Source organism: Ipomoea nil, unplaced genomic scaffold (assembly GCF_001879475.1).
Source record: "Ipomoea nil cultivar Tokyo-kokei standard unplaced genomic scaffold, Asagao_1.1 scaffold2653, whole genome shotgun sequence".
Taxonomy (NCBI): domain Eukaryota; kingdom Viridiplantae; phylum Streptophyta; class Magnoliopsida; order Solanales; family Convolvulaceae; genus Ipomoea; species Ipomoea nil.
In genome coordinates this window covers 1377044-1392475 of record NW_017619081.1, presented here as the reverse complement: position 1 = coordinate 1392475, position 15432 = coordinate 1377044, and the positions used below count along the sequence as shown (strand labels likewise).

The window sequence follows — 15432 nt, the reverse complement described above, 5'->3', positions numbered from 1 at the left end:
ATCCACCGCAAACTGCCGTAGGCGGTTTGGCCCACCAATGTTTTTTAAAAATACTTTATTAAATAGTTTCTAAGAAAAAACTATGAAAGCATTATATTTTATTAATGAATTTTTAAATTTTTTTATTAAAAAATTATCCCGTGCATTATTTAATAATCTTTCTTTATAATTGGTCAAATTATTTAATTATGGTAAATTAGGGAATAATTAATGATGGTAATAGAAATTCTAGAAGAATATAGAATTGAAGAATATGTAATTATTGTTATATTATTATTGTGACTCACGGAATACAATACAAGAATATTTAATTATGGTTATATTATTATTGTGCCTCATGGCCATTATATCTACTATACTAATAAGAGCCCAAGAGAGTTAGGCCTATAATGGGTAGAAAAAATGGCGGTCACAGTTTTTAATCAAATGAATGGCTCAGATTAATTAAAAGATTGATAAGATTTAAATTTTACATTAAAATTTCCTAAAATACCCACACACCGTTACTAATTCCGTTAAAATTTTAAGAATTGCCGTTAATTCACCGTTAACTTACTCATTGATTTCAATAAAAAAAAAATGTCTTAGGTTCGAACCTCATCCCAAACAAAGTTGGCATAATTAGTACTCTATTTTACTCTTATTAAATTATATAAATAATAATTTAGTAGCTACAACAAAAAATTATAGATATGCATTTCTTTAATTTAGAATTATGTGTCCACAATGCCTTTATTCAAAAAAAAAAAAATTCATTATCAATAAATTAAATAAGAGAAATAATTTTATTAGTTATATTGTCTTTATTTTTCTACAATATAAAAATTCTTTATATTCAAATTTATTACGGAGTAATTGATTATATTCGCTACATTGTTCTTACAATGTCTTATTTTAGTGAAAAAAAATTATTCATTATCAACAAATTAATTAAGATAAATATTTTCATTAGTTATATTGTCCTTATTTTTCTCAAATGTAAAAATTTTTACATTCAAATTCATCAATTGATTATATTCACTACATTGTCTATTATCTTTTTTGTGCACTATTTTTCTAATTAAATATCAAAGTTATAATACAAAATAATGCTATATATTTATTTACCAAGTATTTTATTAATACCATGAAAAAATCTACTATACTAATAAGAGCCCAAGAGAGTTAGGTCTATAATGGGTAGAAAAAATGACGGTCACAGTTTTTAATCAAATGAATGGCTCAGATTAATTAAAAGATTGATAAGATTTAAATTTTACATTAAAATTTCCTAAAATACCCACACACCGTTACTAATTCCGTTAAAATTTTAAGAATTGTCGTTAATTCACCGTTAACTTACTCATTGATTTCAATAAAAAAAAAATGTCTTAGGTTCGAACCTCATCCCAAACAAAGTTGGCATAATTAGTACTCTATTTTACTCTTATTAAATTATATAAATAATAATTTAGTAGCTACAACAAAAAATTATAGATATGCATTTCTTTAATTTAGAATTATGTGTCCACAATGCCTTTATTCAAAAAAAAAATTCATTATCAATAAATTAAATAAGAGAAATAATTTTATTAGTTATATTGTCTTTATTTTTCTACAATATAAAAATTCTTTATATTCAAATTTATTACGGAGTAATTGATTATATTCGCTACATTGTTCTTACAATGTCTTATTTTAGTGAAAAAAAATTATTCATTATCAACAAATTAATTAAGATAAATATTTTCATTAGTTATATTGTCCTTATTTTTCTCAAATGTAAAAATTTTTACATTCAAATTCATCAATTGATTATATTCACTACATTGTCTATTATCTTTTTTGTGCACTATTTTTCTAATTAAATATCAAAGTTATAATACAAAATAATGCTATATATTTATTTACCAAGTATTTTATTAATACCATGAAAAAATTAAAAAAATATATAATTAATAAAGCCAACCATATTAACTAGAGAGATTTTGTGACAAAGAGAGTATTCAAATCACACAACAAATTGAAGTGAGAACTACCTTACAATGTCCTTGTTTGACAATCAGCAGTTAGCGGTTAGCGTTAGCGGATTTGACCAACGAATTTATTTAATTATTAACATTGGGTAGAAAAAATGACCGCCAAATTATTAAATCAAATGAATGGTTCAGATTGTTCAGGTTTTAATTTCTTTCTTTTAAATTTTTTTAATTTATCCTTAATTATATGATTATCCATTTAACTTTTCTGTTAAATACCGTTAATTCACCGTTAGTCTAATTCTAATATTAAAGTCTAATATAGAATTATAACTACACCATCAATCTAATTCTAATATTAAAGTCTTAATAAAACTTAACCACAAATCCTAATGTCGAAATCTCCTCAAACAATACTAGTATATATTTAATATTTTATGCCCTAATTTTTATTTATTCTCCCTTATGTCCCGTATTTGGTTTCAACCATACCTATACAATTATTTTATTGAAAATTATAATCAATCTTGACTATATTATCTTGCATTTGTAAACTTAGAATTACCTATTTAACCCGCACGGGCTTAGCTCAATGGTTAATTTAGTGGGCAGTATTTGGGAGAAGAGACCAAGGTTTGAACCTCGGCGGCGACAGTGCGGGAATTATGTCCAAAGTGGGCAGATTGCTTGTGCGCACCGGCATTTGGTCCTGTCTGCTAAATCATTGAGTCACCGTGATTTACAACTTCCCACAATGCTCTGTCGGGTCGGAGTGGGGACCCTTAGGGTTGGGGACTCAACCTTTGGGAGAAGAATTACCTATTTAAATACGGAAATTCAACCTTCAATTATCTATGTATGAACAATTTCAATATAATCTTGCCTTAATATACTTTAAAGTACTTATTTTTTTTTTTTAAAAAAACAAACATTAAGCATTATCTCAATCGCGCAATGCGCGTAAAAAACTAGTATACTAATAGAACTTGAAAAGAAACTAATAATAATAATAATAATATAATAATAATAATAATAATAATAATAATAATAATATAAGTGGTAATAATAATATCTAAAAGTAATTAAGTGTTAATAATAATAGTTAGAATATTAACTTAAGAATTATAACATAGAATAAATCGTAATAATTAATAACTATAGTCTAGGATTAAATTTGAAATTGTCAGGAAAGATAAGCGACCTCTAGTGAAATTAACTCTTAAATAATTATATATCGATTTAAATATTCTTAATATATTACAATAATTCTATTCCGTGCATCGCACGGGTGAAAATACTAGTTTTAAAAGAAAAAAAAAAAAAGTATGAAAATATAAGGGGCGAACGGTTGCTGGGCCCCGGTCTCCGACTGTTGCGATTGTGAAGGCGGTGGGCTGCTACTACTGTGATTGGCGACCTGGCGGAGGAGGTGGCGGAATGGGCGACTGGCGTCTGGCGGTGGGCTGGTGGCAGAGGCAGAATGTGGATAAGGAGCTCGCTGGTCGATGGTCTTTTGGCTGGTGGCATAGGCGGAATGGTCGTAGTTGTGAAGCAGAAGAGAGAACAAAGAAGTTGTTCAATTTTGGCTAAGGTTTTCACTTTTCAATTTGGAAAATTGAAGGGTCTTACCTAAGAGTATCAAATTTATTGTGGCGAGACCAACGGTGATTCCCGGATATCTGATCTAATTTTATATATATATATATGTATATATATTGGACTACTCATTATCCTATAAATACTTGGTGGTGGGCAAAATTGTTTGAGCTGCTGAATTTTGAACTCTCAAAATTTCGGTTTTTTCTCTTTCCCTCTCAACTCTTTTCATAAGAGGGCTCGTATGTTGTTCTAGTTGACATTTTTGTTTGAGTGCTCAAACTTAAGGTCTTGATCCATTTTATCTTGGAAGACTAACGCTACAACACTCCTAACACCCTATGGATGTAGCGAATCAGTTTTAAGGAAAGAGTGTGTTACACACATGACTCTGATCATTCCTTCTTTCGTAGGGTTTAAGCCTCAGGTTTGAAAATCATCTTTTGTAATGCTACCCACCCCTCCTAATCTCCCTCCTGACATGACACTTTTCATTGGATAATTTAGTCTTTGATAACAAATTAGTGGGGTCCAAGGGAAAAATTTTTTAGGGGGGAGCAAAACATACATACATACATACATACATATATATATATATATATATATATATATATATATATATATATACACACACACACACACATATATACTCTGTATATATATAATCATGATCAAATGTGAACTAGGTTTCTCGTGATAAGTGTGGATTAATTTGATCAATCCATCAAAGATGATCAATGGCTAAAAAATGAGGGGGTCAATTTTATAAATATTAGTATAAGAAAATCAACTTTGGAATTCAATGCATCTATTTCTTTAACTAGTTATTGTCCCGTGTGATGCACGAACTATTATTAATTTAACAAATTACCAATTAATTTTTTGACATCCTTTGAATTAGAAAAGAAAGTGATGGTTGTGGAAACAGAAAAACGTACTTGAGTTATTGAGCTCAGAATTAGTTTGATTAAAAATGTAAGTGTAACTATATACTGTAATATTTAATATTTTTAAAAGTTTAATTATGCTATTATTATGTTGATTTTAAAGTTTATTGTTACTTGTGTTATTATTTGAATTTGAATTTTTTTTTAAAGGAATTTGAATTTGAAATAACTACTTAAATTATATAATAACTAACATATTTAAATAAAACTTGTAAATAAAATAACAGGCGATATTCGTCGAAAATCTCCACAAAAAATTTATTCATTTGAAAAAAATTATTTATGTAAGAACTATATTTATTTTACTAATTTTACACACGCATTGCGCGAATTAGTTAATGCTCAATGTTTATAATTAAATAAATATTTGAAAGTATATCAACGCAAGATTATATATGAGAAGTTCATACATAAGTAATTTAATGTCGAATTTGTTTATTTAAATATGTAACTCATAGTATATGAATACAATGTAATATAGGAGATTCATTATAATTGTTACTAAACTTTTTTTAAATAGTAACCAATTATTTTTTGTTGCAAAGGGTTCTAATATATTTAATGAATGTACATATATACAAGATCAATGAATTAATCAATAATATAACTAACGAAATTATTTCTCTTATTTAATTTATTGATAATGAATAATTTTTTTGAATAAAGGCATTGTAAACACATAATTCTAAATTAAAGAACTACATATGTATTCTTTTTTTGTTGTAGCTACTATATTATTATTTTAATATAATAAGAGTAAAATAGAGTATTAATTATGACAACTTTGATTGGGATAGGTTCGAACCTAACACCTTTCTCATTGAAAAATGAGTAAGTTAACGTGAACTAACAGAAATTAACGAAACAATTAACGAATAATCATATTCATTAAGGATAAATTAGGAAATCTTAAAAGAAAAATTAAAATATGATCAATCTGAGCCATTCATTTGATTAAAAAATTGACCGTCATTTTTTTTACCCATTATAGGCCTAACTCTCTTTGGCTCTTATTAGTATATACTAGTTTTTTAGCGCGATTGGGATAATGCCCAATGTTTTTTTTAAGTACTTTAAAGTATATTAAGGCAAGATTATATTGGAATTGTTCATGCATAGATAATTGAATGTTGAATTTGCGTATTTAAATAGGTAATTCTAAGTTTACAAATGCAAGATAATATAGTCAAGATTGATTATAATTGTCAATATTATAATTGTATTGGTATACTTTCAAAAAAAATAATTGTATTGGTATGGTTGAAACGAACAAATAAAAATTATGTCCTAAAATATTAAATACTCCGTATATGCTAATATTGAAGAGCTAACCGCTGATTGCCAAACGAAGGACATTGCGAGGTAGTTTCCCACTTCAAATTGTGGTGTGATTTGAATACTCTTTTGTCAATAAATCCCCCAAGTAGTTAATATGATTGGCTTAATTATATTTTTCTATTTTTTCTATTTTTAATTTTTAAAAACAATTATTATTATTATTATTATTATTATTATTATTATTATTATTATTATTATTATTATTATTATTATTATTATTATTATTATTATTATTATTATTATTATTATTATTATTATTATGTATACCCTTAGGTCATTTTACATGTTAATCTAAACACCTAATTTTTTTAAATATCTTTTTATCAACCGTTGATATAATTCGCTGGTCAAATCCGCTAACGCTAACCGCTAACTGATGATTGTCAAACAAGGACATTGCGAGGTAGTTCTCACTTCGATCAATTTGTTGTGTGATTTAAATACTCTCTTTGTCAACAATCCCGTAGTTAATATGATTGACTTTATTAATTATATTTTTAAAATTTTTTCATGGTATTAATAAACTACTTGGTAAATAAATATATAGCATTATTTTGTATTATAACTTTGATATTTAATTAAAAATAGTGCACAAAAAAGATAATAGACTATGTAGTGAATAAAATCAATTGATGAATTTGAATGTAAAGTATTTTTACATTGGAGAAATATAAAGACAATATAACTAATAAAATTATTTCTCTTAATTAATTTATTGATAATGAATAGTTTTTTTTTTTTTTTTAATAAAGACATTGTAGGGACAATGCAGCGAATATAATCAATTGATAAATTTGAATGTAAAGAATTTTTATATTGGAGAAACTATTGAAAGTATTTCTCTTATTTAATTTATTGATAATGAATAATTTTTTTTGAATAAAGACATAGTAGACACATAATTCTAAATTAAAGAAATGCATATGTATTATTTTTTGTTGTAGCTACTAAATTATTATTTAATTTAATAAGAGTAAAATATAGTACTAATTATGCCAACTTTGATTGGGATGTGGTTCGAACCTAAGACCTTTTTTTTATTGAAATCAATGAGTAATTTAACGGTGAACTAACCGAAATTAACGGAAAAAATAATATTTAACGGAAAAGCTAACGGATCGGATAATCATATTCATTAAGGATAAATTAGAAAATTTTAAGGAAAAATTAAAATCTGATCAATTTGAGCCATTCATTTGATTAAAAACTTTGACCACCATTTTTTCTACCTATTATAGGCCTACCTCTCTTGGCTCTTATTAGTATATATATATATATATATATATATATATATATATATATATATATATATATATATATATATATAGTAGATGAATGACTCAATTTATAAACCTAGATGGGCTAAATTGATTAAAATGAATAAATTAGGACCAATAACACGCGTATTGCGCGATGGGATAATGCCCAATGTTTTTTATTATTATTTATAAGTACTTTAAAATATATCAAGGCAAGATTATATTGGAACTGTTCATGCATAAATAATTGAATGTTGAATTTGCGTATTTAAATAGGTAATTCTAAGTTTACAAATGCAAGATAATATAGTCAAGATTGATATAATTTTCAATAAAATAATTGTATGGGTATGGTTGAAACCAAATACGGGACATAAGGGAGAGCAAATAAAAATTAAGGCATAAAATATTAAATATATACTAATATTGAAAAGCTAATTGTTGATTGTCAAATAAGGACATTGCGAGATAGTTCTCACTTCAATTTGTTGTGTGAATTGAATACTCTTTTTGTCAATAAATCCCCCAAGTAGTTAATATGATTGACATAATTATATATTTTTTTATTTTTTTTAAAACAATTATTATTATTATTATTATTATTATTATTATTATTATTATTATTATTATTATTATTATTATTATTATTATTATTATTATTATTATTATTATTATTATTATTATTATTATTAAGTCATTTTACATGTTAATCTAAACAGCTAATTTTTTTAAATATCTTTTTACCAACCGTTGATATAATTCGCTGGTCAAATCCGCTAATATAATCCGCAAACGATAACCGCCAACTGTTGATTGTCAAACAAGGACATTGTGAGGTAGTTCTCACTTCAATTTGTTGTGTGATTTGAATACTCTCTTTGTCAACAAATCCTCAAGTAGTTAATATGATTGACTTTATTAATTATATATTTTTTAATTTTTTCATATTATTAATAAAAAAACTTGGTAAATAAATATATAGCATTATTTTGTATTATAACTTTGATATTTAATTAAAAACTAATGAACAAAAAAGATAATAGATAATGTAGTAAATACAATCAATTGATGAATTTGAATGTAAAAAATTTTTACATTTGGAGAAATATAAAGAGAATATAACTAATGAAATTATTTCTCTTAATTAATTTATTGATAATGAATAATTTTTTTTTTAATAAAGACATTGTAGGGATAATGTAGCGAATATAATCAATTTATGAATTTGAATTTGAATGTAAAGAATTTTTATATTGGTGAAAAATAAAGACAATATAACTAATGAAATTATTTCTCTTATTTAATTTATTGATAATGAATAATTTTTTTTTGAATAAAGACATTGTAGACACATAATTGTAAATTAAAGAAATGCATATGTATTATTTTTTGTTGTAGGTACTAAATTATTATTTATTTTAATAAGAGTAAAATAGAATACTAATTATGTCAACTTTGGGATGAGATTCGAACCTAAGACCTTTCATATTGAAATCAATGAGTAAGTTAACGGTGAACTAACAGAAATTAACGAAAAAGATAATATTTAACGGGAAAGTTAACGGATAATCATATTGATTAAGGATAAATTAGGAAATCTCAAGAAAAAAATTAAAATAATGATCAATCTGAGCTATTCATTTAATATATATAGAGATAAACATAGAGATAGAAATAGAGCTATAATAATAAAATATAATTTATAAAATATAAATACATATAATAACTTCAAAAAAAATATGTATAACTACATCTACCCACGCAATTAATGCATTCATACTTGCTAATCTTGTTTCTATCAAAATGTGCTAATCTTGTTTCTATCAAAATGCATTCACACTTTGGAGGGAAAATTTTGTGGCTAGATTATGCTTTATTATATATAAAGATATAAAGATAAAGATAAAGATAAAGATAAAGATAGTGATGTAACAAAACTAATTAGATTGTAAGGTTGATGAATGTCTAAAACAGTAAAATTAATGCTTTTTCCTCGCATATTTTGGTACTTTTTGCTTGTTATTCATTATATTATGGAGTCATTTTGGTCACTTATGGAATTATTGCGTGTGTTAGATGATTTGACAAAGAAATGATGTTTCGAGGCATTTAATGAAGTATTTGATCAAGTTTTTGGAGCCACATTAACATGAGAGCACAATTGGATGACCAAAGTAATGATTTTTGGAGTTTTGGGATGGACCATGTGAGACCCGCAGCCGAAGAAGGCACCGAAGCATTGCCGAAGACCTTGGAGGCCTCCCCTGCTAGCCACAGGCGTGCCCACTCCCGTGGCTAGAAGACAGTACACACTGTCTTGTAGGCACGGGTCTGGGCACGCCCTTGCCTGCACCCGTGCCCACAAGTCAGTGGGCATGGTTATGCTGGGCACAAGCGTGGCCAAACCCGTTCCCGTGCTTGTGCCCATCCTCTGTAACTTTTTAAAAAACACTCTTCCCTTGTTTTAAAGAACTATTTTCACCCCAAAACTCATCTTTCATTTCTCTAGTTTGGGTTAGCATAGTATAGCTTAGATAGGTGTACATTTTTCGTTCCTTTCCATTTCCAAGCTCAAGAACATTGCAACTCTTGGATTTCAAGCCATTAATAGAGAAGTTTTATTATTCATATTTTTCCTTTGATTTCCTTTTATGCTTTCAATTACTCCTTTAATATTGTATATATATTATTATATTATGAGTAGCTAAGTGTTTTAGGACTAGGATTTGATTTGATTTCTTGCTATTGATGCCTATATGAGTTCTATTGCATAAGGGGGATTATTTGAGTGTTCTAGGGTTAGTTGTGTGAATTGGGTTTGTTGAGAAATTGTGTAGAATTGTTGGATCCCAATTATATGCTTTATTTGGAGTGTTCCTGTTGCTACGAGAGTAGAGCTTGTACACTAGCCACACGTTCACACACTTGATGCCCAATACGAGAGTATTTCGGGTGTTAAGGAAAATTTATGCCTTGTGTTCTTGTTTGGACAACCTTGGGTTGATTTGCCATGAGAGTGGAGTTCAAGGTGAGGTTGCAAGTCCAATAGCTACGAGAGTGGTATTTGGACACTTTTGTGCATCTCACTTACCTTATGCATTGATTTAATTTCCTAATCTTTAGTACAATATTTGAAGCAAACGTCTGTTGTGACTTCATCAACCTTGTGGAATATTGAAGCAAACGTAGGGATGAGGGAGTGGCAACAATTGGTTGAGCCTCACCAACCAAGATTTTTTATTCTTAAGACATTTAATTGGCCTGTACTGCTTGCCTCTTCATCCGATTCCATCACGATAAGGGGTTGCTCCTACTTACTAACAATAATGTTTCTGGTTCAATCCCCCTTGTTCTGGCAAATGTAAAAAGTTTAGTACAATTGCAGCTTCATACAAACTAGATTTCAGGATTGAATCCACTAGAGTTGGGAATTATATTTGTTGAGCCTTCAAGTGTTTTTTTTTTTTGGGTGAATCATTGGCACCCTTTAGTTTAGCCCTCTCCTGGATATAAGTGAAAAAGATACGTTGATAATATGATTTTGCTCATTCTCTATAATTTCTTTTGATATATTTTCAGCATACAATTTGTGCAAGTAATCCATACTCATTCTTCTTACACAATTCATGTTTGCAATTCAAACAACAAATCCAACACCTTTAGATCCAATATAATTATGAAACTAAAAAACAATAACCAAAAATTAACAATAATATTCGTGATCTATTTTAGATTCAAATATGTTATTTTTGCAAACAATAGCACAAGTAACCCAATTAATTGCACACTACCAACAAAAAAAAAAAAAAAAAACAAAAACAAAAAAAGCAATGAAGACAGAGACAATGACAAACTTATCCAAAAGTGAATTAACAAAACTTAGAGTAATTCCAGCTAAAAATAATATCAACTACCTAATACCATACTTACTACAATAAATATTTAAATAATTATTTTTTAGAAAAGTACAAACATTAATTTTAATTTAGCGCCAACTATAATAAACTTTTCATATATAATCAAACTTTGAATTACTTATGCATAAAAAAATCATTGTCTTAATTACACCATAAAAAATAATAGCTCAGATTCTCATATCATATGCAAGTGCATATACCTTTTTTTTTGGAATAAGGGTCAAATAAGCCATCGAACTATACACGATAATGCAATTAGGCCACTGATGGGGTGTGGACCCCGGCCCAAGAAGAATAAGTACAAAAAGAGAAGCCCAAAAGGAAGGGGGAAGTCCAAGAATGACGAAGAAGCCCAAGAAGAATAAAAAACGGTCCAAGGGGTGGGGGTCTGAATAAATAACGAAGACGAAAGCCAGGAAGAGACTAGGGCCGAGTCCAAGAGTTGGCCCAAGTCCAAGGAAGAGGCAAGTACTCGGCCGGATCAGTAGAGAGCCGTTGCGCATCATTTATGACGGCATTGAAGAGCTCGGTCAAGGAGCCGTTGGGAGGCCCGGTAACAGCAGCCCAACGGCCCTACGACGTAATTAGCATTTAAGACCCTTTAATGTACTTAAAGTCGAAATAAAGGAGGGCACCTATAAAAAGGCTCCTTCGAGAGTGTGAAGGGAGGCGAGTCCATGCCCAGAGAATAGAGAAACACTTTTCCACTTTTGTTTATTCCTTTCCATTTTGTCAAAGCTTTGTTGAAAGGTGAATCCATCGACCAAGGTTGTGTTGGACCTCCTTGGGCCAAAAAACCTTAAAACCAACACTGACGCCGTCCGTGGGGATCGAAATGAAGGGTCACGTTTGCTCCTGAGCAACAGAGTTCACAAAGGAAGAGAGACGAACGGGCGAGAGAATGTCTGAAGAACGAAGTCGTGCCCCCGACCGCCACCGCGAGCCGGAAGCCGACTTGAAAGATCAGCTGAACCAACGAAACGTGTAAAGTCAAGAAAATGATTCGGCGCCCCGAAACCGACCCCCGTCGATGATATCTCTCACCCCGGAGCAGCTTAGGGCCATCAGACGAGCTATTGCTGCCGAAAATCGGGAGAGAGGAGAACCGTCGGTTTTGCGACCATCGCCGTGCAACCAGTAACCGCCCCAAAGGTCGGACGGGGATATAAGAGAATATCGGCGAGCGAAGGATCCGCCGGCATGATCAGTCCATTCGAGATTAGGCCCGAATGTGACGCGACAATCGGCGAGAGAACGGCTGGGGGAGAGAGAAGCCAGCCGCGCACCGGCAAACCAACGAAATCGAGAGGTCACTCGAGAGAAAACCCGCACCAGGAAGACTCGAACTCGGGCGCGACAGACCGAGCGAACTACTCGCAATGAAGAGCGGCATGCCGAGTCACAGGTCGGTGAAAGCACCGAGTCCACAGGAAATCACACCTGAAACGCCGAGGATGTGGCCCACTTGGCCCAGGAGCTACGGAATTTGAAGGAGCAAATGGAAGGTCGAACCAAGTCCCCGGGTCGGACGTTGCTCACCGCCTTGCCCTTCTCGGCCAAGATTATGGCGTATAAGATACCCGGCGACTTTAAGTTCCCCGAACAGGCCACCTTCGACGGATTCGACGACCCACGCGAGCATCTTTTGAGTTATCAAGCCAAAATGAAAGTGCTGGGGGTTCGAGATCCCGTCATGTGCCGCGCTTTCCTGCTGACGCTGAAGGGATCGACGCAAAGATGGCTCGTGAGCTTGCCCCCGGGCTCAATTCGCAGCTTCGAAGAGTTGGCCGACCGCTTCATGAGTCATTATGCGGCTAACATCAAGCCGCAAAAAGATTTAACACATCTCGGGGATATCCATCAAGAGGAGGGCGAATCTCTCAAAACTTACCTGGCCCGGTGGCAAAAGGAAATTCAGTCCATTGAGGAAGTAGAGGACCAGACTGCCCTCACCTTCTTCATCGAATCGCTGCGATCCGGCCAATTGTATCGCGACCTTCGGGACAACCGGCCCGCCACCTACGCGGAGGCTATTCACATGGCCAACAAGCGGGCCAATACGGAACAAGCCGTAAAACATAAACGACAACGAGAAGTCGGAGGATCTTCCGGGGGAAAGCGAACCCGGGCAGAGGTACGGGAAAGATGTCCGGACCCGGCCCGGCGACCCGAAGCTCGACGTGTATACGGCCGCCGAGTGCAAGTGAATGCCAATGCAACCCTCCGGCTGGTTGTAGATCGGCTGGCCTTCCGGCGGGAAGAGGGTGGCCGAAGGACCAAGAAGGAAGGCGGCCATATTGAGGTCCGCCTCAGAGACTAACGACGGAGACCCCGCCGGCCGGGATATGGGGTCAAACTTGACCCTCGGCCGTTGGGAACCATCGGGAAGTGCTGCCACCGTCGTGAGAGGAGCCGGGCTCAAAGGAGTAACCGCCCCCGAGGAAGAAGGGGCCGGCTGAGACGAAGACGCCGATGGAGGATCGGACGGGATCTCCATACGGCGAGGCGAAGAGGAAGAAGACGAAGTCGAGGAGGAAGAAGAAGAAGAAGAGGAATACATGAGCACCAACCTGGAAGGGCTCCGGTAAAAAGGGAAGGAGACGAAAGCTGAGTTCAATTTAGAGGATGTTGCAGAATTTCTGGGTGGAGTGCGTAAAAGAGGGAAGAAGATGTATTTAAACTTGGGAGAATCCCAAGGGGTGGCCACGTGTCGATCGCCTGTTGGAGGATAGAGAGGGTCGATGGAATGTGATGGGACGGCTGTAATAAATGCCCTTGGGAAGCGGAACGACAGTTGGACCTAGGGTTAGTCTAAGACGGCGTGTCTGTAAACCCTAGGCCTAGGACGGGTCGAGATGACCCGGTCAACGGACGTAAGGCCCATCCTTGGCCATGGCTTCTGGGCTGCCCGGGTATAGGCCAGGTCATCCGTAGATAAATCGTTGGTCCGAGCCCGTCATTCGACATAAAACGACTTTGGGCGAGTGAACAAGAAGGCTGAGTCCATCGGTCGACATAGGAGTCGACGCCGATTTCACGTTATAACGAAAGGCTAGTTTGGTGACAGTTTAAGATAAACAAGAAACAAAGCCAGACAATTTTATTGATCAAGGATAGATAAAAGCCTTCGACTCGGCCATGTTACAAAATAAAAGAGGAAGTTAAAGCGATAAGTTAAGAACTATTCTTCTCTTCCGCCGGGCGGACAGGAGGTGGACCCTTTAGGAACAGCTGAGGGCGGAAAGGAAGTGGACACGGATCTGGTTCCGGCGCATCGTCCAAGTAGATGGCAGGCTTCCCATCATAGATCATTTGGAGGGGCTTCTCGAGAGCGCTGGGAGACATGGCCACCCCGAAGAGAGGAGGAACCTCCCACACCTCTTCCTCGTCTAACGCCGATTCTTCCACTACTAGCTCCACTCGACGTTCAGTCAAGTCCACGGGAATCAAGTCCAACATATCTGGTGGCACGACAATGGGATCTGAGGAGGAGTCGCCCACCAAGCGGCCACCGTTGGCCAGCCTCTGTTGCCTTAGCCTTTCCAGTCGAGCATGTTCCTTCTGGCGGATGGAGAAACGGCGATCACCGATTCGATAACTCATGATCGAAGTTGCTGAATCAGAAAGCGTGAGGAGCATGAGCGAAAGTAAGCCCCTTTATATAGCCTAAAACGGGAGCGAATATCCAGGCAAAAATCACGGAAGGGAATCGTAACTGACCATCCCCGGCCGAGATTGGACAACGTTCAGGAATCTCTGTCAGAGAATAGTTCCGTCAAATCCACTTGGGAAGAACAAAGAATCACACTTTATCTGAAAATGTGAGATCTTTCAGGATATTGGGGGATCACAGTTGTCAGACATCAGGATAAGGCGTCAGGTCGACTCAGAGATGGGCTGACTATTGAACCCAGTCGAGTGAAAAGGAGAATTCTAAAAGGTGAAAGTTATGTAGATTATTATTATTCAAAGGGGCGGTACATTAAGAAAGGAACTTATTACATCAATAGAAATATACGTTCCTTTGGCGGCTCTCCCTTGAAAAAAACTTCACTCGACGTTACCAGTAGACCCCGGATGGCACAATCACTCGTCGGGGGAAGAAGGCTCGTTCTGAAAGGACATCTCCTCCGATGGTCCGGTAGGAGAAGGACATAACGCATTCCAAATGTCCGGCATAAGCAGCGGAACAATAGGCGGCTCGTCATCCGGATACAGCTCAAGGTAGCGGGCGAAGTCGGCATCAGTCATAAGATCAGTCGCCGGCCCGTCAAAGTCATAAAGGGGAATGGTGAAAGTCATTCTGAAGGCCAGTTGCTCTGGGACCACCACCTCCACGAATGATCCGTCCTGAGCAGTGACACGAGCTACAGTCGGAGGTGGGGGGTCGACTAAGGACGGAGTATTTGCCACAGGA

At 34.1% G+C, this 15432-nt stretch overlaps 1 protein-coding gene across 1 annotated transcript; it reads left to right on the top strand.

Annotated features, from left to right (window-relative positions):
* The first annotated feature begins 12513 nt into the window (after positions 1 to 12513).
* LOC109154696 lies at positions 12514 to 13335 on the top strand. Its single transcript, XM_019302431.1, has one exon. The coding sequence runs from the start codon at positions 12514 to 12516 to the stop codon at positions 13333 to 13335; it is 822 nt and encodes a 273-aa protein (XP_019157976.1).
* Positions 13336 to 15432: the final 2097 nt, after the last annotated feature.